We start from the raw sequence: 27,575 nt of genomic DNA on the forward strand, positions 1-27,575 counted from the left end.
TGTTGTTGTTGTTGTTGTTGTTGTTGTTGTTGTTGTTGTTGTTGTTGTTGCTGCTAATGGTAGCAGGTTTGTAAGAGTCTAGGATGGTGAGGCCGCTGTCGATGTTTTCGTCGTTCTCTGAAGATGGCGTGGCAGTCAGCTCGTCGAGGGCCCAGTCAGTTTCGTCGGTTTCGATGGGCTTGGGTTCGTCGCTGATAACTTCGCCATGCTTTTCATCTGTTGAACTCTTTCGATGCTGTTGCTGCTGCTGATCTCGCATACCACCTTCCTCTACAGCTGTAGAGGGAGCTACGGCACCCGCTGGTTCGGGGCTGTTAGTAGCCGTTCCAGACGATGCTGAAGACTCCGTGCGCTGATGTTTCTTCCGCTTGTCCTTTTGGTGATGGGTAGCCTCGCTCACGAGGCCGATCCCTGAACCGATGCCCTTCACGACGTGGCCGATGGCTTTGACATGCACTGGCCGATGCTCAAAGGCATTTTTGTTGTAGCCAAGCTTTGGGTCGTAGCCTGCGTCGTAGTCGTCAGTTGTGGAACTCATAGCGCAGGCAGATGTGTCGGTATTTCTCGAGGAACTGGATCGTGTTTCACAATATGAAGAGGGCAAGACATGGTAATGCACTAGGAGATATATAATTTTGCACAGGGATAACAACATAGGTTCTTTTCTTCCTCTTTCAGCCACACCCTCTCAACACACACGAGTGTTGCTGCGTATGCACGCCACCACACTATCTCTGCAGCCACGGAGCTTCAAGAGGATCGAGAAAAGCTTGACGTGGCTTAGCATTGGCTATTAAGCTTTACCACTTCTTAGAATGATTCAGGCTGTTTCTGAGATGGGGCTTTCTGGCGGTTCATGACATGCTAATTTGAGTATCCACTGCGAGACGGCGATTACTGGAGGGTGCCGTATTGGCTGCCTGGCGCGTGAGTGGGGTAGCGTCGGAAGCGTGATTTTTGGGGGCCGTTGGTCAATGGTATTTGGAGTAAGGGATACTGTGGGGGTATTATAACAATGAAACCCTGGACGGTATCTTGTGCTAAATATAAGTGTTGAAATTGAAGTTAGAAGAGGTAGCAGCTTCGAAACAGGAGCTGTACTTGGATTTTGCTCGCGTGTAAGCATTGCGGTGCTATTGAAAGCTCTAAGCTTCATTAGCAATATCAACACTCAGTCGTCTTTAACTGAATCTAGAATACCCCGTACCTGAATACTCAGAAATCCTGATCAATGGTATCAAAGCATCAGTTGGTCGCCTTGCGGTAACCGAACTTTGTGCTGAACACGTCCATCAGTAGGCATGTAAAAATGTTACAAAGCAGAGCATACTTCTTTAAAAAGCTCTTAGGCTGTGAGGTTGCCATCTACTCCTATCACGAATTCGACGAGACGTTTGGACAGGATATTTAAAAATTGTTCCGTCCGCATCCATTGCGTAACAGCTATACCGACACCATGAATCATTCGCCTAGAGCACATTGCCGAGGCGAAGGCAAGAACACCAGCCAAATTCAGACACCAAACTCCTGTTTCCAAAGGCTGCTTGTGACCAACCCAGCCGAAATTTCCCCAATACCATGAATGACTCCCTACGCCCGTGCAAAAATATGATAACCCTTACGCTTCAGAGGAATGATAAAGTAGCAACCTTCTCCGCACCTCTTTACTTTGCTCGTGTTCTCAAAGTACGACCAGCGGTCGCGGCTGGTGCATTCTCCTTCCCTTTCTTCGCAGCAGCCGTAGCCTTAGCACCAGCCGACTTTGTCGTTGCTGTGTTTCGTGCTGTCTTCTTAGCTCCTGTAGCGGCTGGTGCCTTCTTCACGATCGTTGTGCCAGTAGTGGTATCGGTTGCGGATCCATTGCTGCTAGCAATACTGGCCCTGGTGGCTTTCTTGCCACGTCCGGTACCAGCAGTGGCTTTGCCCTTACTGGCGGGCTTTTCGCCGGGGCTGAGGATGTTGCTCTTCAATGGTGAAGTATGCTGAACGGCCTTGATAGCCATCTTCTCATCCTCTGCCATCTTCAATGGCGAGCGTGGGTACGTGCGAGAGTTGTTGGATTTGGGAGAGAGCACTTGAAGCGGTTGATCCTGGCGGGAGACAGTACGAGCGCGAGAGTTAGCCGCCGGAGGGCCCTTCTTCTGGTTGCCTGTCGTCTTGGCCCGCTTCTTAGGCATAACAAGTTCTGGCTCCTGCTCATGCTCTTGGTCGGCGTTCTCTTTGTCCCTTTCCTCACTGACGAATGCATTAGTATACGTTCCTGTCAAAGTTGCAACTGCTCACCTGCTACGCTTCACTCCACGTCTGGGCACGGGGCTTGATTGCGAAGATTCGGACGGCTTCAGGACGGACCTTGCAATGGTTGATGCTGGTGGTTCAGCGCGGGGCTCATCAGAGTATTTCTCGATCAGGTCCATAATGTTCGTCTTTCTCAACGCAGTAGGAATGCGGTTTACGCGCATTTCGAGGCGCGACCGCAGACCTTGAGCGAGAAGACCATATTGCGACCGCAGCTTGCGAGCTCTCTCGGTGACTATTGAAGCTGTCAGGCAAGCTCATCCTCCATCTGAACAGGGACCCATACTCTCAAGTTGCAGGTTATCCATGAGCACTTGCTTCTGTTGCTCAGTGATGTTGACTGTCCTCTTCGAATGCGCAATCCCATCTGGAGTCACGGCGGAGGGTGTGGCTGCTGCTGACGTCGTGTTCGCAGGCGGATCCGGAAAGCTAGCGACAACATCGGAGTCTAATGACGCGTTGGACCGCGAGGCAGGTTGCTTCTTGACGCGTTGCGGCGGCATGGCGGAGAGTTGTGTCGACAAATGGTGGAATGGGTTCGTTTCTGCTCGTGATGCAGCGTGTGGTGGTCGCGTCCGTAAACAAGGGCGTGCGCGCGCGCGGAGCGGGAGCCGCAAAAGCTTGGCACCAGACCCGTCGGGAACAACGTCCTGCCACCGCCGATGAGCTGGGCGACAGCTCCGTTCCATCGACATCACCGAGCTCGCTCGTCACCACCTCCGCTCAACCCGTCACGTACTCCTGCGCCGCATCTTCCCCCCACCACAACCATCGGACATCCTCGACTTCTTCGAAACCCCCCCTAGAGACTTTCGTGAACCTCGGCCAAGATGGTGTTGGAGGCGACTATGATAGTGTACGCGGAGCTACCTTGGCCAGCTGGAAGCTTCAGCCTACTGACGACCGGACAGGGTGGACAACAGTGAGAGCAGCAGGAATGGCGACTATGTGTAAGGAGATAATCGGAATGCTCATCAACGACTCATGCTTATGTGTGTGCAGCCCGTCGCGATTTGAAGCGCAAGAGGACGCCGTCAACCTCATCTTCTCGGCCAAGATCCAGTCCAACCCAGAGTCGTCAGTTGGTCTTATGAGCATGGGCGCCACCGGCCCCGAGGTTCTTACTACCTTGACTACCGACATGGGCAAGATTCTGGATGGCCTGCACCGCACCAAGATAAGAGGATCGCCGCACTTCTCAACCGGCATCAACATTGCGGCGGTACGTTCGTCGGCGAGCATTTTACGCCTGAATTTCAAATGCTAACAATACTTCGTGTTGCAGTTAGCACTCAAGCACCGCCAGAACAAGTCCCAGCGCCAACGCATCATCGTCTTCACCTGCAGCGCCCTCCCTGAGGACGAGAAGTCACTCGTCAAGCTTGCCAAGCGCATGAAGAAGAACAACATCAATGTCGATATCATTGCTTTCGGAGACCTTGCCCCGGAAAACGTCAAGAAGCTCGAGGCTTTCAACGAGAACGTCAAGGGTGGCGATGGATCGCATCTTGCCATCATCCCACCGAGTTCCAACCTGCTTAGCGACGCCATCGTCACGACACCCATAATAGGCGGAGAGGCCGCGCCTGGCGGTGGTGCTGGTGGCGCTGGTGCTCAGGGCGGCGAGGGCGGTGGTCAAGAATGGGAGTTCGGCGTCGACCCTAGTATGGACCCGGAGCTGGCGCTTGCGCTGAGGATGTCTTACGAGGAGGAGAAAGCCAGGCAGGAGCGTGAGAGGAAGGCCCAGGAAAGCAAGGAAGGAAAGTCGGAGCTCGAGGGTATCGCGGAGGAGGGTGGAGATGAGAGCAAGCCTCTTCTGGACAAGAGCGGCGAGCCGAGCGGCTCTGGAAGTGGCAGCAAGGACTCGAGCGACAAGAAGGACAAGGATGATGGCGACAAGATGGACACGGCATGATTTAGGAACGTAACACGCCGGCGGTGGTCGCGGGCGCTGATATCCGCGCGTAATGCGAGATTGTGGGTAGGAATTACTAACTACCTACCAAGACTCACTGTTTCAAAGAATGCGGGAATACATTAGATTCTACAGTATCTCGGCCGAAGTTATGGTCAATGTGTGATCCAACTATTCTAAGTGTAATATGCTGTGTATCCACCTAGAACTCATTTTCCTGTCCTAGGAGACTTCTGTCTTGGAATTCTCCGCGGGGTGCTGACGTTAGAATAATTTACAATAATCTCTAAAATGGGCGTTGTCAAGATACACGACGCACTGGAAGGAGATCCGCTGTTATTCTAAGGAAGTATTCTTCACGAGGCACGCGGCGTAGTCCTGGCAATGAAAATATGTTTCTGCAGCATAAGGAGTAGAATCATGTGGCATGGGCGCCGAATACGTAGGCAAGATAACGCTGGGCATCGGATGATGGTGCTAACTCGACATGATAGGCTAAACATTGCTCTGCTGCCAACACTGCCTGTATTCAGGTGCAAAATGACGTTTCAAAGATATTGCCGAGTTCATTGTGGTGTCATCGTGCTAGCAGTCATACGCATGCACCGTAGTGTTGTTTACGCAGCATACGTATGCTCCTCGACGGGGTATCTATTTCAACATGTAAATAATTGCGATCTATGCTGGCATGACCCATCAAACATCCAAGTCCCAAAGAATACCGATGCCCTAATCGGCTCACCGTAAACGTCACCCCTAGTGGCCTCCATTCTAGCCTTAAATTACGCATTACCGTTCATGAATCCAAGCATCGCACCTCAAGCCCGACTCCTCACAAAAGCATCCAGGCCGCGGTCGAACTTCTCACATCGAATTGGCATCTCCACAGTGTAGAAGGGATTCTTGGTGACGAAATCGGCGTAGAGCTCGTATATCTTTCTGATTATGGAATCGATGTTCGGCTGGCCGGGCTCGGTGAAGAGCAGGAACTTGGTACCGGTAAGGGTCTGGAAGCACTGGAGGCGAAACTTGGCCGTTTCGAGGACCTCTAGGCCGGAGGGCTGGGGGCGCAGCGACGGCGCCGTGTTGGAACTTGCCGGTAAGGCTGTGGGAAGTACCGAGGCAGGCGTGAGAGAGCGTGTTATGGCATGGACACTGGGGCACACGAGGAGTGGAAGCTTAGCAGGAGTCGCATGGCGATACAGCGGGAAAGGGTGCTTACCCATGGAAGGTTCCAGCAAGCATGAGCAGGTCGTTGCTGCGGAGCGGATTAAGACCCTGGTGGAACTCGCGGTTGTAGACCAGACCGCCGGCCTTGTTGATAATGAGGAGCGCGAAGACGACCCTGGCATGGAGGTTAGCGGAGATGACGCGGGGAGCTCGGAGAAGGGCGTACATGGCGGCGGGTGCGCGGAGAAGCTACGGGAGGCGGCGAGAAGGGGGCAGAAGAGGCTATGTTGGCGGCGGTCGCATCGCCTGTTGGGAGCCCTGGAATCTGCGCGCGCGGTTCAGGGCTCGTCGGAGCCGCGGTAGAGGTGTTCCTGATGTGCTGGGGTCGTCGGCGGGGATCTGCACGCTAAGGCCGGGCGCCGCCCGCCGCATAGCCCGCCGCTCTGTCACTTGGCCTCACAAATACCTACCCACTCTGCAGCTCTGCCTCGCAAACACAAGGCACTCAAGCGCAGCGTCGCCAGCTTCCATGCCATAAGCTCCCGCCTGGTCCTCGCCCCCGGAAGCTCTCACAACTTCCTCACCTTTGGCTGCCCCGCGCTACGCCGCCCGCCATGTCCAACCAGTCGATCCTCCGCATCACGCGTGTACGCTTGCTTCCTGTTGCCCCGCCTCAGCTCCCCCGCTAACAAAACCGCAGGAGCTGTGCGATATCCAGAAGGGCTCGGATCTCTGTTCGTTTTCCCGCTCCGTCCCGCTCCCGTCTGTTGCTAACTGAAGTCGCCCGCACAAAGCTCTCGCCGTCGCCTGTCGGGACAGCGACGTCAGATCCGTTCGCGCCTTGATCATTGGCCCGCCAGACACTCCCTATGAATTTGGTTTCTTCGAGGTGCGTCCGGCCTGTCTTCCAAGCAGCTCTGGAGCCTCTTATTTTCTGACATTTCTCCCAAATTCCACAGTTCGCTGTGCGCTTCGGCAGAGGTATGCAAGCTCCCGCTGCGAGCCAAACAATGCGACTCAATCCGCTGACGTGACGCAAGAATACCCTACCAAGGCCCCCTCGGTCACCTGCATCACCACCAACGGCGGTCGCACCCGCTTCAACCCGAACATCTACGCCCAGGGAAAGGTCTGCCTGTAAGTTCGCCATCGAATCATGTCATATGACCTTGCACTGACTGCGTTCCAGCTCCATTCTAGGGTATGAGCAGATTCGACAGCACCTATACCCCGAGCACCCTGCTGATCTTATTCTAGTACATGGCGTGGCGAGCCTGGCGAGGAATGGTCCTCGGCACAGGGCCTTGAGTCCATTCTCATCTCCATCCAGAGCCTCATGTCGCCTGACCCGTACGAGAACGAACCTGGATTCGAGGAGGCCAATTCCGACTACGACAAGAAGCTCAAGACTGCCTACACAGCGAAGATCCACCATGAGACCATCCGCATCTCCATCATCGAGCGCCTGGAGGAGTACTACAGGATTGTCCCCCCGGAGAAGAAGGGAATCGTTCGTTACAATGCCGAAGATGACGTTGCAACCTCCGAGGACCAGTTCGAACCTTTCCAGGATCTATGCAAGCGCCGCTTCCTGTGGTACTACGATTCCTACGTCGAGTCCATCAACAAAATGAAGGATCAGCACAAGGAGGGAACAAAGTTCGAGAAGATGCCCTTCGAGGGTCCTAGCAACGAGATGAGCGGAACATTCAACTACGAGCAGTTACTGAAGCGCTTAGCAGTCATTCGCGAAGCTGTGGAGAAAGAGACGCTCGGATGGGCACAGGAAGGTCTTCAGGCTACCAAGGGTGAGCTGAGCATTGCCAACAACCTTCAAAGGCAGTTTGAGCAGGTAGTCGAGCACTTCAAGCGGAGTGACAGCGTTCACATCGATCTGGAACTCGTCGACAAGAATCCCTTCGTATGGTCCTTCGTCTTGTTCGGCCCGCCCATGTCCAATCTCGACGGAGGAATGTTCCGGATCGTTATCTACATGTCTACCAGATTCCCGGACGTGCAGCCGCGTGTCAAGCTCGAGACCCCCATCTTCCACCACCGCGTTTCCAAGGACGGTGTCGTATGCTACACATCTCGTCGCTCGGACGATCTGCGGAGCCACATCGAAGCTATCGTTGAAACCATCCAGGAAGAGCAGCCAGCCTATGACCCGCGGACACTTGTTCACCCTGAAGCTTCAAAGCTCTTCTGGGGCAGCGCCGATGACAAGAAGCAGTACAACCGCAAGCTCAGGCGAAGTGTGCAGGACAGCGCTGAGTGAGTGTATCCAACCAAACTTTTTTTTCTGTGACCCTACAACTACACCTAGCGCTTTGAAAGGCTCGGGAGAAGATGAGTAAAACTTCAGTTGACACATTTGCAGGTACCTGTGAACTGCCGGACAGTGGCCATCACGCCGCAGACGCAAATATCACACCCTAAGCGCTGCGAGACATCCCCAAGCAACCCATCACTTCGAAGTAGAGCTCACAAATTAGGTCCCAAGGTTAATAGCGAATGCTCAACGCGAAAAAAGTCACTCCTTAGTCATGTCTAGAAACGGCCGCAGCCTCGATATCCTCCTCTTTACCACGTCAAAAAATTGTGACGATCGGGGTTTCTCTTGCATTTTCACCCGGAGTTTTTTTCACGGTCGCTTTGGGAAACGGGGAACAGGTCTACAAAGGCGAAAAGGGATATCAATGCGGCGGGAGAGATTTCTCTGTCTTCGACGCCGCTATTTCAATTTCCGGTTTTCCGCAATGGTCAATCCACGGCACAAAGGCGCGATTCGGATTAATAAACTGGCACTCAAGGGTCGCTTGCTGGTTTTGTTAGCATGGTGTCGTTTGGCGTTCCGGATTTCTTTTCCCCCCCACTCTTCTGTCTCCTACTGCTTTGGCAAACGGGGGCACAGATTTCGATGCTGGACAAGGTCGGAGACTGGTGTGATATACACAACAGAAGGGACGGAGGACAAAGCTCGCGAAAGTCCAGTTGTCCTCCCTCCTGATACTCTTCCGTCCTTTTCTATTCTCTCGCTTCATCGAAGGTCGATTTTCGGGGGGTTAATCTATAACACTCTCGTCTTCTCTCCGTCAATTTGCTGCACATATTGCAGTGGAGGCGAATAGGAAGTTTGCACTGCTTTAGCCGTACGATAGTATGCAAGATAATATAAAAGCTTGCGTAATAAATTGATCAAGAGTGACAATTATTTTGCACAAGACTTTCACATTTAACGAGGCTTCCACACTTTTGACTCCTCCTTTCGAGTGTTTGACTGCCCCCAACCCAGATCTGGAGTGTTTCCGAATCATCACTCACCGGCCTCTTCATCCCCAAATTACGGAAACTTGAAGCCATCTAAGAGCACCACTGATTCACTAAGCAACTTCGTAACTACTATACTATTATCGAAGCATCGCCAACGCACTCACCACAGCACGGGCGGTTACTTCTAGCTTAAGAAGCTATTAACTCAAGAGCGCTACGACAATACGTTTTCTGTAGCGGAGATTAGGTGGCACTTCCAGGTTCAAGTCAACATGTGGGTTGCGGGAGCTCAAAATCTGAAAATGGGGGGAAGTTTTTGGCAAGGGGTACGCATGAGAAATATAAAAGAATATAGCACATATGTGTTATCCTTTGAAGTAAATGGTCTTGCTTGAAATCGTATATAATTTTACAGAGACAGACTTTCCACCTTCGGTTTCCCGGCTACCAAATCCGTGTCAGGGATCAATGCAAACCCCGGCCTTTCCCTTTCTCCTTCTCCCGCCTGGAAATTCCTCACTCGGCCCGCCTTTTCGACGGGCAGTTGCATCACTACGTTCCTACGACTGCATCTTAAGCCTTCTATTGCTGCTCCTGCGATGCCGGCATCAAGCCCAGGATGGCGTCCAGCTTGCCAAGGAACTTTTCAGCATCGGCACCGACGTAGCTGCCGTTGAGATCGAGCATGCGGGAGGCGACGTCCCTGCTAGTCGAGCTGGGCTCCTCTGTGCTGGGCTCGACGGCGCGGGCACGGACGTTGTAGGCACCGCCTACGACAGCGTCGGTCGTGGCCTTCTTCGCGGCACCGTCGAGCTCGGCGAACTCGATGGGTTTGGGGACGATCTCCTCGCCCTTCTTGACGGACAGCTTCTGGGCGATGCGGGCCTGTTCGTCGGCCACGAGCGCCATGACGGCCTCGCGCTCGGCGTCGGACGTGAACTTGACGAACTGGCCGCGCACGAGGCGGCGGGCCTGCGCGAAGATGGGAATAGGAGTGTCCAGCTCGGCGCGGTCGGCGAGGGCGCGCAGGCGGGCATCAAGCAGGGCCGGGGCGCCGCCAGGCTGGCCCAGTGACGCGGACAGGGCCGACTGTGAGACAAGCTCCTCTTTGGTCGTATCGCGGGGAGTGTACGTCTTGACGGCGCGCCGCTTGGCCTTCAGCTCGAGCAGATAGCGCAGCATAGTGTCTGACAGCTGGCCAGAGCCCGCATTGCTTTCATTGTCGTCCTTGTTTTGCGCGCCGCGCTGCCTCCGCTGTCTGTCTTGCCGCCGGCCCGCCGGTCCCCTGAATCCACCCGGTCTGCGAGCGCCTCCTGCTGCTTGAAATCGATTGGGTAGGCCGCCTGGGCGGCCAGTCACGCGGGTTTGTATGCGGGGTGTGCGCGGCGTTAGGATGCGCGGGCCCGAGGCGCTGTCGTTGTTGCGGGAGGGAGTAATGATGCGGCCCTGGCCTGATGGGAACGAACCACCGGCCAGGCCGACGACTTTCTGGGAGGCGTCTCGTGGAAGGCTCTGGATGCGTGCGCCGGCTGCTTGCGAGCGGGCGCGGGCAGAGTTTCCGGGGGCTGTTTCGGAGACATTCGTTAGGTTCACAACGCAGGACGAGCTATTGGAGACGAAAAGAGAGCCATTGGCTGTGTGGGTGTGGATTCGGAGGCATACCGGGCTCGTTGCTGCTGCCGGAAGATTCGTCGTTGCGGCGGGCGGAAATGTGGAAGGACCGCACGGCGTGCTGGAGGGCGGCGACATTGTGGGAGCGTGTCCGAGTCAGGGCGGCGGAGGCCACGCCCCGGCAGCGCCGTAAATGCATGGCGGGTGAGCTGTGGGTGTGGAGGCGGGAAGTGCGGAGGATGGACGTGCGGTGGTGGTTCGTGAGGTTTGGGACTTTCGCGGTCTTTTCTTGGCGCGGGAGCTTTGGTTCGCCGCCGTCGCCAGCGCGCCAGCCCGCGACACCAACTTACACTCATAGTGAAGGTGTCATACAAAGCTCCAGGCTACACTAGACTTTCGACTTCTTCCATCTCCGGCCTGGTCAGACCACAGCTCTTCAACGGCAGCCCGCAATCATACTTCAAAATGCTTCGCCGCCCTGCCACCGTCATTACGCTTACTGCGGAAGACATCATTGCGTACGAGTCAAACCGCCAGCAGCGGAATTGGCAGCAACAGCAGCAGCAAGGCCACAACGACTCCTACATGACCGAGCCCGTCTTCTCGCAGTCCCAAGACACGGTAGAGCAAAGTAACACTCAAGAGAGGCAGCGACCTGCGAGAACGCGTGAGGACAGGATCCTGGGTAACTCCAGAGGCTAGCCGAGGCACGAGAAAATAGATTATGCTTGCAATATGGCTGGGGAGTATGTGGCGTTGCGTGGAGAAGGCCGTGTAAGTTGAATCAGTCTTTTTCAGCCACCACGCCTTCTGCAAGCTAACGCTGACTAGAAGGAGATCCGTGTCTGGACTCGGTTTTCTCTTGATCTATACTGAGTCCGTTCCCACCATTGCTTTCAACGAGCTGTCTTCAACAGCATTCATTCCATGATGCCTCAAGGGACGGGAAACGCGTGCTACGTAATGAGGCACATTCCTCAGTTGCGGCGGCGAGGGGCAAGTTGGCTCAGCAGCAAAGCGCCACGTGGGTGCAATCATAGTCAAAGAACGACCGTGTAACTGGCTGTAGCTTGGACAACGCGAAGTCGTCGGCGCAACCAGCCCTGCGTCCAGCCAACCCTTTTTTAATTGAACGAAGACTCCACGCTTCATTCCACCCGTGACAGCCTATCATTGTCTGTTTCGCCGTCTCTTTTGGGCCCAGCGTCAAACGCGCTAGGAAGCAAGGAGTAGGGCACCTCCCCGTATAATACCAGGTATACATCCACCATCGTTCCTGATGCTAAGAATGCACCGTTTGCGAGAAGAGAGAACCAGCCACAGCCGGAATGCTTGATTGCTTCGAAGCATCTATAGGACGACTTCGCTGCTGTGTGAGAGCCAACTTGGTCTCTCCAAAGACTCGCCGTCATGTCTTTGTCTCTGCCACGCCGCCCACTATGGGCAGTACCACTCATAGTAACCCTTTTTGTTTCCAAATCCACCGGCCAAAAGTACGCTCTTGAGGACAACTACTCGCCGGAAAACTGGTTTGACCAATTCAACTTCTTCACGGTACTGCAGTGCCTCGAAAATGATGGCTTGAGTCACGGACCGCTGACACTTCATGATAGGAAGGAGACCCGACAAATGGACACGTACAATATGTCAACCAAACATGGGCGGATCAAAACGGCCTTATCAGCGTCAATTCGCAAAGCCACAGTGTCTACATGGGCGTCGACCATACGAACACGTATAAAGACAGCGGCAGGCCTAGTGTCCGTCTGCAAAGCAAGAAATTGTACAACCATGGCCTATTCGTTCTCGATTTGAACCACATGCCCGTTGGCTGTGGCACATGGCCCGCCTGGTGGACACTTGGACAATCAGCTGAGTGGCCTGCGGGCGGAGAGATCGGTATTCCTCCAATATGCATATTCTACCAGAGTCTGAGGGGCTGACTGTGGAAAGACATCATCGAGGGAGTCAACGACAACCTGAACAACACGAACAAAATCTATTCGGGCACTGGCTGTTCGATTACGGGCAAGGGTCAAACCGCAATCGCCGATTCGTTCGACTGTTCCCAGGGATGCGGTTCTGCCAGCACCAGGTCGGACAGCTATGGAGATGGATTCAACAAGGCAAACGGAGGTGTAGGTGCCGTCCCCTGGAGCATGTGAGGAAATTGAGGCTGACGACGTCATAGGTCTATGCCATGGAATGGACTTCGCAGTGGATCCGTGTGTGGTTTTTTCCGCGCTCCAAAGTCCCTCGCAGCCTCGGGACAGATTCACCGGACATCTCAGAATTCGGAACGCCGACGGCCAACTTCCAGGGGGGCTGCGATATCGACCGGCATTTCAAGGACCATGCCATTATCTTCGACATCACCTTCTGCGGCGACTGGGCTGGCCCCACGTTCGGCAGGTATGCCGATTGTCCCATGACAGACAGCAATGCCTGGACAAGCTGCAACAACTTCGTTTCAAACAGCCCTGAGAGCTTCAAGAATGCATACTGGGATGTCAACTCGATGCGCGTCTTTCAAAAAGGGAGCGGAGAGCCCCCGGCCAACAATTCACCCCTCTCCCTCTTGGATGCTGTCCCCCTTAGCACAAGCATGGGTGTGCCTCTGGGCAAGAGCCACCCTGCACCCGCATCCTCAGTGAAACCCTCTTCAGTCAAGCCTGACCTCAATGATGCTGGAGACGCCGACGAACATCAGACGGCCACCAGCCCCGGTGCTTTCTTCGCCAACGACGCCGGCGTATCCTCAGGTCACCCGCAAAGGCCTGTTCCGTTGCCGCCCTCATCCGCCCCCTCACCAAGCAACGGCCGCAACCCTGGTCCCGCCAGCGCACCCTTCAGGACCGAGACGCCACAACCTTCCTGCACCCCCATTTCGGGCTATGACGGCACTGGACAGATTGGCTACCGCCATGGCATCGGCTCAGTCGAAGGCGGGCTGGCCATGTGTCGGGGCAATTGTGCAGACTCGCACAACTGTACCGCCGTGCTGTACACACACTACAAGGGCGATTTCGGCTCACCGCTTGGCTACTGGGACTGCTGGTGGGGAGCACTGAAAGTGGGTAGCGTGCTTTGCGGTAGCGATGGGAAGCCACTGGGTGGTGGAGCCCCTCAGGGCGGCGGAAGTCCTCAGAGTGGAAACCCTCAGAGTAGCCCAAACCCTCAGGGTGGCGGAAACCCTCAGGGCAGTGGAAAACCTTCCGGGGGCGAAACTCAGGGCGGCGGCAATTCAGGACGCCCCGCATTGGTGAAAAAGCAGGATACCGACACGTCACCTAGTCCGAACATGGGCCTTCGGGATCAGGATTTCCATGTATTCATGAGTAAAGGCGGAGTCTTGTCTCCCGACTTGTCGTCTCCAGCAGCAGTTGGAACATCGTCTCCTGACTTGTCGTCTCCCGGTTCATCGTCTTTCGCAGAGCCTGGGCTCTCATCTTCAGCAGTGCCTGGAGCCTCGTCCCCTAGCTTGTTGCCTTCAGCAGGGCCTCCTGGCTCTTTCCCTTCAGTAGTGCCCGGTTCTCCCCCTCCAGTAGGGCCTGGCTCTCCCCCTTCAGCAGGACATGGAGCCCCGTCCCCTGGCTTGTCGTTTCCAGCGGGGCCTGATTCCTTATCTTCGGCACCACCTGGAGCCTTGTCTCCGGGCCTGTCATCTCCAGCAGGACCTTCGGGACACCCTTCAAGCAGCTCTCCTTCCCCAGCCTCGTTCTCTCCCTCCTCCTCATCGCATGGCGCTTCGACACCTTCGATAAGCAGATCTTCTGCCCTAACGCTTCCGTCTCCCAGCTCCTCATCAAACCACTCCTCAACGTCCCACACCACCTACCTCAGCTTTGTCGCGGATCTCATGCCTGACGGCGCCCAGTCGCCGGTCGTCACTCCTTCTATTGTTACCAACTTCGGCGCCACAGCCCTTGCCCAGCCACCCGTGCGAACAAATAGCGCCAATAGCTCTTCTTCCTACTACTCGTCTCTCAGCTCGAGTATCAGCTCGAGTCTGAGCTCACGACTGTATTCCTCAGCCCTCAGCTTCTTGCCCTCCACAATTCCAACGTCTGCGTATTCTGCTGCAAGATCCGCCGTGACGGCTGCCTTGGGAGCGCCTTCCGTTTTGTTGCCCTCCGGGTTTGGGCCACCAACGGCATTGGCGCCGCCGCCCCTTTACAAGCCCGCTGTGAGGTCCAGCCAATCCATGTCTGGGTCGGCTGTGCACCACGAGTCTTCTTCTTCCTCATCTATTTCAACGCCAGCCACGAACGATCAGTCATCTTCCTCGTCCGTCTCAACACCGGTTCTAAACGAGTTTTTGGGAATTTCAACTGCCGCAATAAACGACGCGCCTTCTTTCTCACCTATTTCAGCGCCGGATGCAGGCAGCCAGCTCTCTTCAACTTCGATCTCGGCTATAAACAATGAGTCGTCTTTCTCGTCTGTTTCGACAATGGTCGAAAACAACGAGCCTTCATCTCCGCCTGTTGCCGTACCTTTCATAGTCAACCCTGTTTCGGCACTCAACATAGATTTTGCACCTGCTTTCCAGTCATCTTCGGACCCGGTCATTGACGATGAGTCTTCTCCTTCGTCTATTGCGGTGCCGCTTACAGACGACCCTACTCCAGCGATAATAATTGCCCATAAGCCTTCCTCAGTCTCGCCTGCTTCGACGTCAGTTATAGAGGACGAGTCTTCTTCCGAATTGTCTATGATGCTTCCACTTATAAACAATCCTATCTCAGCATTACTTATCACCCACAAGCCTTCTCCCCCCTCGACTTCTACCCCGACTTCTTCTTCGCCCTCTTCTTTGCATTCTTCTTCGACTTCTTCCTCGACTTCTTCCTCGGCCCCCAGCTCAATTCCCTCGACTCTCTTCTTGGCTCCCTCTTCGACATCCTCTCCGACTCGTTCTTCGTCTCGTTCGGTGCCGCTTATAAACAACCCATTATCGGCGCTAATCGTTAGCCCCGCGTCTTCTTCATCGCCTATTATGGAAGAAGCGTCTTCTTTCTCGTCTCTTTCAACGCCGATCATAGTTAATGCTGTTTCGGCGCTTCAAGTAAATGACGAGTCCACTTCATCGCTTGCTTCGACGACGGTTTCAAGCGACGAGCCCTCCTCATCCGTTTCGACGCCGGTTATACGCGATGAACCATCTTCTTCGTCTATTTCGGCGGCGAATATAAATGCAGAGGTTTCTTCTTTCTCGTCTGTCTCCGGCGGCGAGACTCCTAGTCCAATGCCAGTTATGACGCTAGCTCTAAACGACGGAGAGTCTTCTCCTTCTTCGTCTGTTTCAACGCCGGTTCCACTCGACGAGCCTTCTTCTTCCTCGTCTGTTTTAACGCCGGTTCCGAGCGATGGGCCTTCTCCCTTGTCATCGTTGTCATCGCGTTCGCCGGTGATGTTCAACGGAGGCCTTGAGGCGTCATCACCGACGACTACCTATTCGTCGTCGTCGTCGTCGAGCAGCAGTAGCAGCAGTCTCCTGACGGACGATGACGGCTCTGTCTTCCGCACCGATGCGCCGCCCACTTCGATCGACATTCCGTTCTGCAGGATCCCTCCGGCCGTGAGGACGGTAACGATTACCCTCACGAGGCACATAGACGCCAATGGCAGGATGTTCGAGCCTGGAATTCCGGCGGCGACGAGGCGGCGAGGAGGAGGAGGAGGAGGAGGAGGAGGAGGAGGAGGAGGAGGAGGAAGAAGGCCGCCAGGCCCGAGAGGTCCCTAAACGGGTCGAAGTGAGATTGCTTCGTTGATATGGAGAGTTGTCCTGGTCACGAGCGGACTTGTTGACTTGGTTGGTTTGGGGTTCTGCTCCCCGCTTCTCTTTTGTTTTTTTTTTTCTTTTCTCTTTTACCTGTTTTGCATTATACTCTTCCAGGCCTTCAGGGTGTTGGCATTGTCTTTCGCATATAAGCTTCTGTGGTGAGACGACCGGATGGAGAAGAGCCGACTCATTAGGGCTTATTTTGGGAGCTGCAGGGAAACGGTAACATTATCCCTTTTTAATGGGTAGCATAGTTCCCGTCTGGAAAACCAGTAGATAGGTGCGATTGGTTCAGATCGGATGCATCAACGGGATAGATGCGTTTGATAGCTCAATGGATTCTGCTTTCAGATAAAGTCAATCCAGTTAACGAGAGACGCGGGACAAGGTAGTCCAGGCATCGCATCCGCACTATTAAGGTTTCCGTGATATCTTACGCCTGAGCCAATCATAAGAAAGGTGTAAACCGTTCTGATATCAAATTACCGAAGCAGGAAATATAATATCCAAAGAAAAATCCTGCGGAAGTCATAGCAAGAGGCCGCAACCAGTGGTATCACGTCTTTTCCATCCTCCCCCACCCAAGCCTAACCCAGCGAAACAAAAGCCCATCTGCTCTACTCCTTCCTCTCGGTCTTGTGGAACAAATGCTTCACCTTCTCCCCCAACCCCTCCTTCTTCTCCTCGCCCTGCGGCGCGCTGTGCCCGCCGTACTTCTCGCGATGCACGTTGCCCTCGCCGCCGCGGCCGGTGTGGTAGTTCTCGTAGCCGGCGCCGGGCTGGCGCAGGGCGGTCTCGGGGATGACGTCCTGGCCGGTGGTCGTGTTGGCGCCGGCGCCGCCGTTGGGCTGGGGAGTCAGGCGCGGCGACCCGATGTTGCCGGCGCCGCCGCGGCCGGTGCTGTAGTCCTTGCCCGGGCGCTCGGGCTCGCCCTGGAAGCCTTCGCGCACGATCTCGCCGTCCGTGTAGACGGTGGGGTCGCGGCCGATGTTGCCGGCGCCTGCGTTTGTGCATTGTGTTAGCGCGCCGAGTGGGTTAAGTGAGGGGGCAGGACTTTTTTACCTCCGCGGCCGGTGGAAACGATTGGGTCGGTGCCAGGCATGGTTTGGTGGGTTTGCGTGGTGTTGTTTTGGTCTTTCCCTCGAAGGGCTGTCGTCGTGGTGATGATGTTTGATGGTGGGGCAAGTCGGAGTCAGAGCTTCCGAGGGGTTGTCAAGCAGTAAATAAAGAGAGCTTGCGGCGCAGTAATTCACCAAGCGACGTGATTATGTGGCTGTGACGTGCAGTCAACCTCAAAAGGCAGGCGCGCCGGAAAGCAGGCAAGGACCGGGCTGAAATACACGACCCAAGCCAAACCAACCCTCTGTCAACCCAATGACGCAACCCCAGCTGGGGAGACGTGGGATGCCCGATGCGCCGACGTCGCTCGCATGCTTCTCGGCGGCGTCAGAGCTGGACGAACGGGATCGAGTCGCGACGCCGAGGGGCCTAGAAAACCCACGACGTGCGCATGTGCTTGGGCAGAGAATTTGTCGTATGCGTGAGGTGATCACGACTGGATGAATGATATGGAACAAAGATAAGGTCGGGTGATGTCATCCTATTTGCCCGCGCTCAACGCACGTGTTCCGCTCCTCCTCCCCACGCGCCCGCCCGCCATTGCCAAGACCATCATTGCTAAACCGCATTACACTCCCGCCCGCTGCTTGACGTCATGCGTCCGCTTCAGCAACTGAATTGAGTCCTGGAATTTCCATCTTCCTCACGTATAGCTTGCCACCAAAAATACAAACGTGGTGTCTGCTTTCGAAGATAGCTAAAATCAATGTCCTGCTCCTATTGTATAATTTTCAATACATTGGTGTTCCGGCTCCAACAGCTATTTCGAGATACTGGTAGCAAAGAGTGGAACTGCTTTAGGTTGGTGGGCTATGTATCGTCTTAGCGACGACAGACAGGAAAATCGTCCATTTTGACATATCCAAGGCGTTCTTATGGACGAAGAAACCTGGACAGTAGCTCGATACTAAGATTTTTAATAGATAATGATCATGCATATTCATTCGCTTAAGTTTTGAAGGAAATTGGGGTAGAATTGGTCGCTATCTACCTATTTGGAAAGCCTATAGTGAAAAGAGCCTTAGGGTATCATCGCCGCAACCCACCAAGATGCCCACTACGCCAGAAAAAATTTCAATTGCATGATCAGGGGAAAGACGAAAGATTGCAACCCCACTTCTCGAATCGTAATCCGTAAAGCATCGAAGGAAGAAAGGGGGAGCCTGAATGGTTGTAACCACTGCAGCTCGCTGACCTGGCTGATAAAACCATGGGAAATCTGTCTTAGGTAGGCGACCTAGGTTCCCCAGTTCTTGGAATCAGCACCAGCGTCGACAGCGCCCCATTGACCGTTGTCACCGCCACCAGTACCGCCGGCAGGGTTGACAGCACCCCATCCACTGCCAGCAGTATTATCAACAGTTCCAGAAGTAGCATTGCCGGCGAAGTTGCTGTCCCACTTGTCGGTGATGGTATCGTTGTTGCTTCCGCCGCCGACGCTGCCGCCACCAGCATTGCCATCCTTCTTATCTGATCCCTTCTGAATGCCAGGGAGCGTCTTGTCCGTTTCCTGGGGGCCCTTGATTCCATTACCGAGGTCGACATTGTCCTTCCACTGAATGAGATCGTGCGAGTCGTCGTTGCAACGGAATTTCCTTTCAACGCAGGCGCAGCAGATATCGTAGTCGTCGCCGCAGCCTTTGCAATGCCACCACTCGCCGATGAGGTTGCCTTTACATCTGTCGCACGTCATCGGCTCCTCACTCCTAGAACCGGCCTTGCTGCCCGGTGCCGTTGCGGCAGCGACATCATTCGCCCACTGATGAACGGGCTGCGGCTGCGACGAAACACTCGGTGTCTTCTGCTGACTTCCGCCTGCCTTCTGCGATTCGGCCTTTGCTGACTTCTCAATCAACTGCTGGATCAGCTCGTCCTTACTCATCAGCGACAGCCTCCTCTTCTGCTCCTCACCCCTCTCCCTCGCCTTATCCTTCTCCATCTCTTCCTTCCCTCCCTCGCCCAGAATCTGAGAGAGCATGTTCCTACTGCGATACTTGAAGCGGAACACTGCGTACGGCTCCTCCCAGCTGTCGATGTAGTCCGGACGACCCGTGACGTGCGCGTAGTCGTAGCCCTTCCCATGGTGGACGTAGCTGTCGACGAGCTTCTCACGGACCGTCTGCTCGGGCACAACATACGGCACCTCTGAGGGGGCGAAGATTTCGGTCGGCGCATCCTCGTTCTGCTTGGGTTGGCGTTGAGGGAGGGCTGGAGGGGCGTTCGGCGCCTTCGCCCAATTGTTCCAGTAGCCCTTGACGAACGGCTGCTCAGGGACGAGCGGCTTGTGCATGAAGGAATTGTAGGGCATCTTTGAGACATCCTTGTTGCTAACGTTGTGTAAGCTACCAGCTTTCGGAGCTGCGATGGACTGATGGGCGGGAGCTGTCGTGAACTGATCAGCGGCAGCAGTGGTTGTCTGGGTCTCCCAGTTCGAGTTGTTGTTGTTGTTGTTGTTGTCTGTAGCCTGCTGAGCATTGTTATCATTGGGAGTATCCCAATTGGAGTTAGTATCCTGGCCAGCATTGTTATCCTCGGCAGGCCATTTAGAGTCGGTGTCCTGCGTAGCGTCGTTGTTCTTGGCACTGGAATTATCGGTATTGTCGGGCCATCTGTTGTCCTGGTCGGCATTGTTCTCCGCGTCGCCCGAGTTGTTGTTTTGTCTGGAATCCTGCCAGGCCCCGCTGGTGTCCGTGTCTTGCTGAGTACCACCAGACTCTCCCCACCCTTGCTGGCTCGTCTGCTCCTGACCATTGGTCGGCCCCCACCCTGCGTTGCCGCTGGAGTCGGCATTCAAGTCATTCTGGGTGTTCTGATCAACCCCACCACCGACATTATTATCACCGCTTGTGCCCCAGCCAGTTTCTTGGCCGCCGCTGTTATCACCACTTGTACCCCAGCCGCTCTCTTGACCACCGCTATTATCACCATTTGAGCCCCAGGTGTCATCTTGACCGCCGCTATTACCACCACTTGCACCCCATGCGTCGTCTTGACCGCCACTATTATCACCGCTTGGGCCCCAGGCATCTCCTTGACCAGCAACGTTAGCTGCGGCAGAACCCGAGCCACCACCCTCTTGACCACCACTACTTTGGCCGTGCTCGTTGGCCACACCCCATCTAGAGCTATCGACAGCTGGGAATGAAGTAGTGGCTCCTCTAACAAAAAGTGATCCAGACGGCTCCTCATTAATAGGGCCCGTGGTGTATGGGTTTGCGGCCTTGATACAGTCTTTGGGATCTTCACCCAGCCAGCCACCGGGCATCTTGCTGTTGCCATCATGACGGTCAGTCTTAGAGTTGTGAGTCTGTAGAGGAGCTGCGTGAGGTGCCTCGGGCGGGTAGCGCGGATTGTACATGGGGTCCGGAGGGTGGGTGGAGCTGGAGAGGCTGCCATCTGGCTGACCGACGCGGTACGACGGTAAACCGTTGGTCCCGAGGGCAAACGGGTTCAGGTTCTGCTTAACGGAGTCGGTAACACATCTCAAACGCCAATTCGGGTATCTGTCTGCCCAACGGACATGATGACTGCTTACCTGCATTGTGGGCCGCGCTTGAGGGGTTGCGGCGGAGCTGTCAATGACACTTGAAAGAGGACGTTGGGTGGCGCTAGAGCTAGACGTCGAACCTGACGGACGGCGGATAGGTGAGACTCGCGGGACTGGGTCGTCTGCATCAAAGTTAACACTTTCGAAGACCCAATAATCCCGGGGCTTGTTTTGAGGGATACCATCACTTGCTCGAGCGCGACGCCTCTGGCGGTAAGCATTGCTGGTATAGCCATGGTGTGGATGTTCCCTACTGTCGTCACTACCGCTGGGACGATACTGCGCATAGTAGCTGCTGGACCTCTGCGGGTCTCTGCTACGGGAGTGGACAAGAGCATCTGGGTGAGTGTCCCTCCAGCGCATGTAGTCAGCGTACGAAGGACCGAAGTCACGACGAGGAGGCGGACTTGGAGAGGCCCTCCTGTGGTGATAGTAGCGAGAGCGATGAGGCTTATCGTCGTAATAGTAATAAGTCGGATCATGGTAACGATCGTCGTTGGGACCATCAAGGCCAGCTTCGAAGTTCTGGTCCCCGGCACCGTCATTGCCGAAGCCCATTGAACCTGGGAAAATGGCGGGCTTGATCTTGAGACCTTTTTGCTTCTCTTTCTGCTTCCCAGAGGTTGACTTGACCTTCTCGCCATTGGCAGGCTTGGTGGGAAGAACAGACTCAACATGAGGAGGGTAGAGGCGACGGACAACAACTTCAATGGTTCCGATATTTCCCAGAATGGTGTCGGTGACGTTTGGTGTCGTATCTGCAGCAGCGAGGGTGTTGAAGCTCCAGGCGCGGCCAAGAAACTTGCCTTTGCTGACCTTCTCCTCCTGCTGGAAGACGTGAAAGTCGACCTCGTAGAATTCGGGGGTGACGGTGCCATCGGGGGCGAGGAGACTATTGCGGTGGCGATTGCATTGGTAGACGCCATCGATGTAGACGAACATAGCTAGGCCTGGGGCAATATAGCCGTGTGAGTGGAGATGGATGCCAAAACCGGTGCGCTCATCGGGAACGGCGACATAGGTCTCGACGAATCCATCACTGTAGCTGGTGCTGTACTCGGTCAGAGGAGTGCGGGACGGCTCCTTCTCGAGCGTGCAGGTGAGCTGCTTCAAGGTCGGCATGGCGCGAGTGAGCAGCAGAAGATGTCGCGCGCGCGACGGGGTGTGGTTTGCGATGAGGCGTATTTCAGTGCCTTGGCGGTGAGAAAGGATGGAGTTGGAGTTGGAAGAAGAGTAGAGCAAAGCGCAGCAGGTGATGCAGTTAGCTACGGGAGTTGAGTGAGCAACACCATGTCGGCAAGTGACGGCGCAACAGCAGCAGCAGCAGCAAATTGACGCGCGCGCCTCGTGTTTCTCAGCGCGTATGCTCTGGCGAGAGTTGCGCGTCGAGCAGTCACGAGATGCAGACAATTGATATTTTAGCGTGAATGGTCGAAGAAGCAACGGGCGCGTGGAAGCTGGCCAAATGCGTGATCCATGGGTGCTTGGGTGACGCAGAGGACCCTGATCCAGGATCCGTGAAATGAGGCAATGGTGTCCTACCCGTCTCGGTCCCTGCGAAGCGCGGCGAAATCAGGCCACGCGGCTGCTGTGCCCGCATCGTGGCGTCTAGAGCGATGGACAGAGGGATGGCGAGCAACGCGTGGTCGCTTGGGCGGCGGGGAATTCTAGGCCGGAAGCAGAGCCGCCGTTGGTTGACCCTCCCTTGGCCTGCTCCTGCGCTGCCCCTGCGCCACCCCAGATGCAGCCCTGCGACGCTGTGCGCGCGGCCAGGGAAGGCGCGAAGCGTTGAGATGCAAACGCCAGCCGCGATGCCGGTAGCTATGCGGACTATAACCATTTGACCTCGACTTCCATTCCTCGTCGTACCACGGATCTGCTCTCTTATTTCCTGGGCCATGACGCGCCCCGCCTTTCACTGCATTTTAATTCCTGCGAGTCCTCTTTCATACCTCTTTCCCCAGACATGTCCCCATGACAGCCTCGACGAGCTGCGCCAGCAGGCAGGACCTGCTCGCCGCCTTGACCCTTGCCGTCGAGACGGTCCATCCCGCCGCCGTCGCCGCCATCGTCGACTACCTGGCCAATCCGCTGTCCGACGACGACCTCGCAGACCTCGTTCAGTCTCTGGGCCCTGCAGATGGCATGACGCCTGCTGCGAGCGCCCGCCTGCTGGACCGCATCAACCGCGCGAAGACGCGCTACGCTACCTTCCTGCGCGCTCGCAACCTGCACGACGTCCGCATCCAGTGGCCCTATGAGCACAGCCTGCAAACCCTTGGCCTGCTCCACAGCAGGGACCTCGCAACTTTCTTCGAGGGCCTTTGGTCGCGCCGCTACACGCATTGCGCTGCCCCCCGCTCCTACCGCTCCTTCAGCGTCGTCGTCACTTCTCCCGACTTCGCCCGCCTTTGCACCTTTGCCCAGGACAGGCGCGTTGCCGTGACCGAGAACGTGCTTCAGACCTTTGGTCCTCTTGAGAGAGGCTCCACGCCGCGCTCCATGCAGGACATCCACCTGCAAATGGCTGCAGCTCTCTGCGACATCCACAACCATCGCTTTGACTCGGCCACGCCGACAATTGAGCGTGGCAACGAGCCCTGGTTCCCCTTCCCCAATGTTGTACGCCAATCCAATGAGATCATTGCCCCGCCTCGCTTTGAGAATATGCTTGGCAGAAGGCTTGACTCTATCAAGGACTGGGACCGCGGCAAGGCTGCCGACGTGGTGCTAAAGAACGTTGCTCCGCCAAAAAGACGTGCTGCACGTCGAAACATTGACAAGACAAAGATGCCTTCCCACTGGAAAGACCTGGACAATGGCCAGCGGGAAGACTTCTTCAGCGGAAAACTCGGCGACAGGAGTGCTCGTGGTCCCGTTCGCTGGCCTGAGCTTCCCGTCATCAAAGAAGACCGTCAGTATGATAAGGCAGCTCGCAAACCGCCGCCGAACGGCTACCAAATGGACGCTTTGTCCAATTCGGGAGAGGATTCGGCCTCAGTTGCTGTTGCAAGTCTCTCGACTGTTAACGGCGACCTGAGGCGAATGAAGTCGTTTGTCCGAAAGCCTTCACGCGGCGAGCTCATCATGCCAAGCGCAGACGTCGAGATGGCGCAAGCGGAACCTCTGCCAACACCTCCCTCTCCAACCTGTGTCGTCCCTATGTCCGGCCGACCGCCAAGCGACACAGGGCTGGCAACTCCACCCGACTCGGCATCGCCAGTCAAGCCCCAAGGCCCGAGCAAACGGTTCAATAGGCGAGCTCCAAGCGCAGCATCAAGGGTCAAAGCACGCCGTCCTCAAATCCGCCGCTCCACCCCCAACAAGACAAACAGTAGCTCCACCACCACGACCAGTTCGCGTGCTGAATCCATTTATTCGATGGAGGATCTCAACAAGACATCTGCCCAGAGCAGTTCTACGACACCGTCACCACCGCAACTCTGGTCGAATCCCTTCGAGTGCTGCAAGATCCCTGAAAGGCGCACAAGCTCTGGCTTAACCACTTTCTCGCCTACAAAACAAGCGACGACCAGCGTCCAACACATCGAAGCTTCTGCTGAGCGTGCTTTGTTCGTCGGTCAAGGCATCGCGGTACTGAGTGAGAGGAAAGAAGAGCAATTTGACGAAATACCCCAAAACCCACGGACGGAGAGGATCGACTCGGCCATTACGCCTATACATCGTACCGCTGTCGATGCTCTGAAAGACAGCATGAGCCCAAAGGATGCCGTAGCCATGAGCGGAGAAACCATCAGCGAGGCGTCACATCGCTGGTGAAATATCAAGAAGACGACTACTATTCCACTCATTGATTCGCGGAATTTGTCACAGCATAAGTACACGTCGTCGGCTCTCGCATAGTAGTGCCTAATTGTCGACAGCACTGCCAGAGTTGGCGTTTCTCATCTATTTCGCAGCGTCTTTCTTCTCTCGTATGTATTCTCCATGCAGCGCCAGATTCGCAACGTCTTCATTAGCAGAAGGCGCTGCTCACATCCATTTTACTGTTTGGAGGTTGAGGGGACTCTCTTTCGTTGAGGCATTATTTGCGGATACCCCTCATTGGGAACCAATTGTTCATTGTCTCTGCTTCTTGTGTTTGATGATTCTTTCTCTTTTCAAGGAAACGGTTATACCCCCCGATTCACTCTCTGCGTTTTGCTTTCGGATGATGTTTACGAGCGAAAGGCGAGGCGTTCAGGAGCGTGAGTGGTAATCAGGAGGAGGTGTCAAACGGTAGACAGGTTCGGTTGTTAGTGAATGCACTATGGTCAAGGTCAAATCTTGGCAGACAGTGAACAAGAAATCGAGGTGTTACAAAAACGGCGTAGCAAAGGCATCTGGACCGACGTTCCTGTGTAGTGTACCTGTCTTCCCCACAAATTTAGCCTAGACGCCAGCATCCGCAATGGAGAATGAACGGGCCCCACATCTAGCCAGCCAGCCAGCCATGCCCCGTTTTCCGCTATCTGGCCCGGCGCCACCGTGCGACTCCCCTGTTCCACCCCGTCGGCGTCCACCCCCAGTCGGACGTCCGACACCGTGTAATTGGCCGGCCAACAGCATGCATTTTACCGTCCAGCCCCCTGGACGCCGAATTACGTGTTGTTGGACGTCCAAATGGGCGCTCGGGCCAACGATTTTACCGTCCAAGTACGTTTTTCGTTCTTAAAGAAAATCTGCTATCTTTTTAATAAATTACTAGTATATTAAGTGTACTATGCTTTTAAAAATTGAAACTATATATCTTTTTAACTTGTCTTTATTTCTATATAAAAAAACATAGAAAATAACGACGTAGATAATATAAAAGTAGGTTTCTTTGCGATCGCGACAAGTTTTTCTTTTTACCCCTTATGTGGCAAAACTTACCCCTTGGACGGTAAAATCGTTGGCCCGAGCGCCCATTTGGACGTCTAACAACGTGCAAATGAGCGTCCAGGGGGTCTGGACGGTGAATTACACGGTGTTGGCCGGCCAATTACACGTTGTCGGACGTCCGTTGCGACCGGACGCCAACGGGGTGGAACATCCCCCCTGTTCTCCGAGATCTCCGAGCAGCCAGCCACAGCTGATATCTATCCCTTTGTCGACTGTGCAATCCGCTATTCGATATTCTACTGCATCTACATGCCAGACATCTAATTGTTCTCCTCTTCTCGAATACCCAAAGTCTGCGCAGAATGAAACTCTAAATGCAAGAAAAGCATCATCGTCAAATCATGCATTGGAAAGGGCGCACAAGCGTGGATGATGAGAGACAAGAATCACGCGCGCTGGGCTTCTCTGCCGCGTGCTGTGCGTGTGAGATTCGCGACGAGTGTCATAGCCCGTAGCGTCGGAAGCAAGCCGTCGCCACCTACAATACATCCATCTCCTTGCCGGGGATAGACAGGCGCATTATTGTTTCCGGCTCCAGGGCATGCTGCGTGGCTCCAAGATGCAGGGTTGCCAATCGTGCGACGTGACACAAAAAAGACGCAGGGTCGTCGCTCCAATTGCTTTTTCTTTGCCCTGCATACATTGCGGATCTAGCCCCGAGAGAAGGGAGCGAATCGTGGGGAAGGAAGGAGGATCAATAACGATGATAATATGAACGAGAAGCGGTGTGCGAGACGGCAGGTCTGGTCACTGATGGACTGCTCGGTCTGCCGTATGCTTTACCGAACGCTCATCACGACAGGACGGGTACAGCACACGGGATTTAGGTTTTCGGAGGTTCCCGCAAAGAGCTATGGATGGTTGGGATGAAGTCCGCATTCCAACCCCGGGAGAGCAACCAGCAAACAACATCCCCTCACCATTGCAACACCGTGCCGGGGCCTGTATGCATGTGCATTGCATGTGTAAGAGGCGTTCGCCGCCGCGAACTCCGGGTTTCACGAACTCCTCTCCGAGTTGGATAAGCAACAGCAATAATTCCTTCTGCTTTGATCATGCTTATGAGAGGCGAATCAGGAAAATACAAACAGCCGGTCCTCAGCAACAGCTGTGTATGTACGAAAAGAGAAAAAGAAAACGAAGTGAGGAACCGGTGCTGTCACACCGTCCAACTCCCTCCCCTTTTCAAAAGTCAGAATAAAATTCAAACATCTCTTGCAGCGGCAAATCCGAGCGCCCGACCATCCACACTACATGCCACATGCCACAACATATAGATGCCCCACTGGGCGCTCGCTCGTGCCGCGGCTTAGGCCGTTCCCGCTTACTCGGTAGTCAGAGCCGACGGCGAAAAGGCGGCACATGTGTGTGTGCCCCCGGCTTGTTCCATGCTTACCGTGAGGAGCTCCGCATGCGGATGGCCTCGGCCCTTCTTTTGCTCGTGCTCTGCTCGGATCGTGCACCTCGACTCTATCAGGATCAAAGGAATGGCGGATGCAGATGCAGATGCGGGTGGCGGGTTTTGCGGCGTGCTGCGGATGCCGGCTGTGGAAATGGCTTTATTTCCGGATTGATGGCTATGTGGGCGATAGGTAATCATGTAGGGGATTAATAAACTGAAAAGGAATCCTGTGATGTCAGAACTGCATGCTGATCCGTGACGGCGGTTTAAACTACTGCGCCTCGGGCGGGTCCCAAAAAAGAAATATTCATTGCCGCCATGGCCCGCAGCTGAGTATACTGCATGTATAGTAATAGTGCCGCGTGGAAATAGCAAGCCGGGTTAGACGGAAAAAAGTGTACAACAACATAGTAGCAATAGAGAAGCTAGAAGAGATGCTGACGCGATGACGAAACCGCCAAGTCTGCACCCATCGGGCTGAACACCTACTTTTTGCTCGGAGTCATTCCCTTTCGTCTTCAGATCGACCATTCTCGCTATTTCGGTTGAAAGATATCACGACGGGAACCGT

General features: G+C 55.0%; 12 protein-coding genes across 12 annotated transcripts; 6 read left to right on the forward strand and 6 right to left on the reverse strand.

The window, feature by feature from the left end:
- LTHEOB_12121 (SNF2 family ATP-dependent chromatin-remodeling factor) lies at positions 1-538 on the reverse strand (the record flags this gene model as incomplete). The annotated part of the gene is made up of 1 exon (XM_035508954.1): positions 1-538. A coding segment is annotated over one exon (538 nt), but the record flags the coding sequence as incomplete, so codon positions are not given.
- Positions 539-1,664: 1,126 nt separating this feature from the next.
- Positions 1,665-2,801, reverse strand: LTHEOB_12122 (uncharacterized protein; the record flags this gene model as incomplete). The annotated part of the gene is made up of 3 exons (XM_035508955.1): positions 1,665-2,235; positions 2,284-2,533; positions 2,585-2,801. The coding sequence occupies 3 exons, from the start codon at positions 2,799-2,801 to the stop codon at positions 1,665-1,667; spliced, it is 1,038 nt and encodes a 345-aa protein (XP_035365239.1).
- Positions 2,802-3,128: 327 nt separating this feature from the next.
- LTHEOB_12123 (26s proteasome regulatory subunit S5a) lies at positions 3,129-4,213 on the forward strand (the record flags this gene model as incomplete). Its single annotated transcript, XM_035508956.1, has 4 exons — positions 3,129-3,154; positions 3,210-3,248; positions 3,301-3,520; positions 3,584-4,213. The coding sequence occupies 4 exons, from the start codon at positions 3,129-3,131 to the stop codon at positions 4,211-4,213; spliced, it is 915 nt and encodes a 304-aa protein (XP_035365240.1).
- Positions 4,214-5,031: 818 nt separating this feature from the next.
- LTHEOB_12124 (Sybindin-like family protein) lies at positions 5,032-5,611 on the reverse strand (the record flags this gene model as incomplete). Its single annotated transcript, XM_035508957.1, has 2 exons — positions 5,032-5,368; positions 5,436-5,611. 2 exons carry the CDS (start codon positions 5,609-5,611, stop codon positions 5,032-5,034), a joined length of 513 nt encoding a protein of 170 aa, XP_035365241.1.
- A 386-nt stretch (positions 5,612-5,997) lies between these two features.
- On the forward strand, positions 5,998-7,661 carry LTHEOB_12125 (Ubiquitin-conjugating enzyme e2z; the record flags this gene model as incomplete). The annotated part of the gene is made up of 7 exons (XM_035508958.1): positions 5,998-6,030; positions 6,084-6,117; positions 6,178-6,272; positions 6,343-6,364; positions 6,424-6,520; positions 6,573-6,584; positions 6,641-7,661. 7 exons carry the CDS (start codon positions 5,998-6,000, stop codon positions 7,659-7,661), a joined length of 1,314 nt encoding a protein of 437 aa, XP_035365242.1.
- A 1,577-nt stretch (positions 7,662-9,238) lies between these two features.
- On the reverse strand, positions 9,239-10,466 carry LTHEOB_12126 (uncharacterized protein; the record flags this gene model as incomplete). Its single annotated transcript, XM_035508959.1, has 2 exons — positions 9,239-10,221; positions 10,319-10,466. The coding sequence occupies 2 exons, from the start codon at positions 10,464-10,466 to the stop codon at positions 9,239-9,241; spliced, it is 1,131 nt and encodes a 376-aa protein (XP_035365243.1).
- A 266-nt stretch (positions 10,467-10,732) lies between these two features.
- LTHEOB_12127 (Endo-beta-glucanase) lies at positions 10,733-13,669 on the forward strand (the record flags this gene model as incomplete). The annotated part of the gene is made up of 7 exons (XM_035508960.1): positions 10,733-10,952; positions 11,727-11,821; positions 11,881-12,166; positions 12,221-12,405; positions 12,459-12,679; positions 12,746-13,552; positions 13,612-13,669. 7 exons carry the CDS (start codon positions 10,733-10,735, stop codon positions 13,667-13,669), a joined length of 1,872 nt encoding a protein of 623 aa, XP_035365244.1.
- Positions 13,670-14,720: 1,051 nt separating this feature from the next.
- Positions 14,721-15,241, forward strand: LTHEOB_12128 (Glycosyltransferase family 2; the record flags this gene model as incomplete). The annotated part of the gene is made up of 2 exons (XM_035508961.1): positions 14,721-14,962; positions 15,016-15,241. The coding sequence occupies 2 exons, from the start codon at positions 14,721-14,723 to the stop codon at positions 15,239-15,241; spliced, it is 468 nt and encodes a 155-aa protein (XP_035365245.1).
- A 439-nt stretch (positions 15,242-15,680) lies between these two features.
- LTHEOB_12129 (uncharacterized protein) lies at positions 15,681-16,027 on the forward strand (the record flags this gene model as incomplete). The annotated part of the gene is made up of 2 exons (XM_035508962.1): positions 15,681-15,848; positions 15,899-16,027. The coding sequence occupies 2 exons, from the start codon at positions 15,681-15,683 to the stop codon at positions 16,025-16,027; spliced, it is 297 nt and encodes a 98-aa protein (XP_035365246.1).
- A 642-nt stretch (positions 16,028-16,669) lies between these two features.
- LTHEOB_12130 (uncharacterized protein) lies at positions 16,670-17,154 on the reverse strand (the record flags this gene model as incomplete). The annotated part of the gene is made up of 2 exons (XM_035508964.1): positions 16,670-17,052; positions 17,115-17,154. The coding sequence occupies 2 exons, from the start codon at positions 17,152-17,154 to the stop codon at positions 16,670-16,672; spliced, it is 423 nt and encodes a 140-aa protein (XP_035365247.1).
- A 1,254-nt stretch (positions 17,155-18,408) lies between these two features.
- On the reverse strand, positions 18,409-21,840 carry LTHEOB_12131 (Zinc finger zz-type protein; the record flags this gene model as incomplete). Its single annotated transcript, XM_035508965.1, has 1 exon — positions 18,409-21,840. The coding sequence occupies one exon, from the start codon at positions 21,838-21,840 to the stop codon at positions 18,409-18,411; it is 3,432 nt and encodes a 1,143-aa protein (XP_035365248.1).
- An 852-nt stretch (positions 21,841-22,692) lies between these two features.
- Positions 22,693-24,498, forward strand: LTHEOB_12132 (Peptidoglycan-binding protein; the record flags this gene model as incomplete). Its single annotated transcript, XM_035508966.1, has 1 exon — positions 22,693-24,498. The coding sequence occupies one exon, from the start codon at positions 22,693-22,695 to the stop codon at positions 24,496-24,498; it is 1,806 nt and encodes a 601-aa protein (XP_035365249.1).
- Positions 24,499-27,575: the final 3,077 nt, after the last annotated feature.

Source organism: Lasiodiplodia theobromae (genome assembly GCF_012971845.1).
Source record: "Lasiodiplodia theobromae strain AM2As chromosome Unknown scaffold_58, whole genome shotgun sequence".
NCBI classification, from domain to species: domain Eukaryota; kingdom Fungi; phylum Ascomycota; class Dothideomycetes; order Botryosphaeriales; family Botryosphaeriaceae; genus Lasiodiplodia; species Lasiodiplodia theobromae.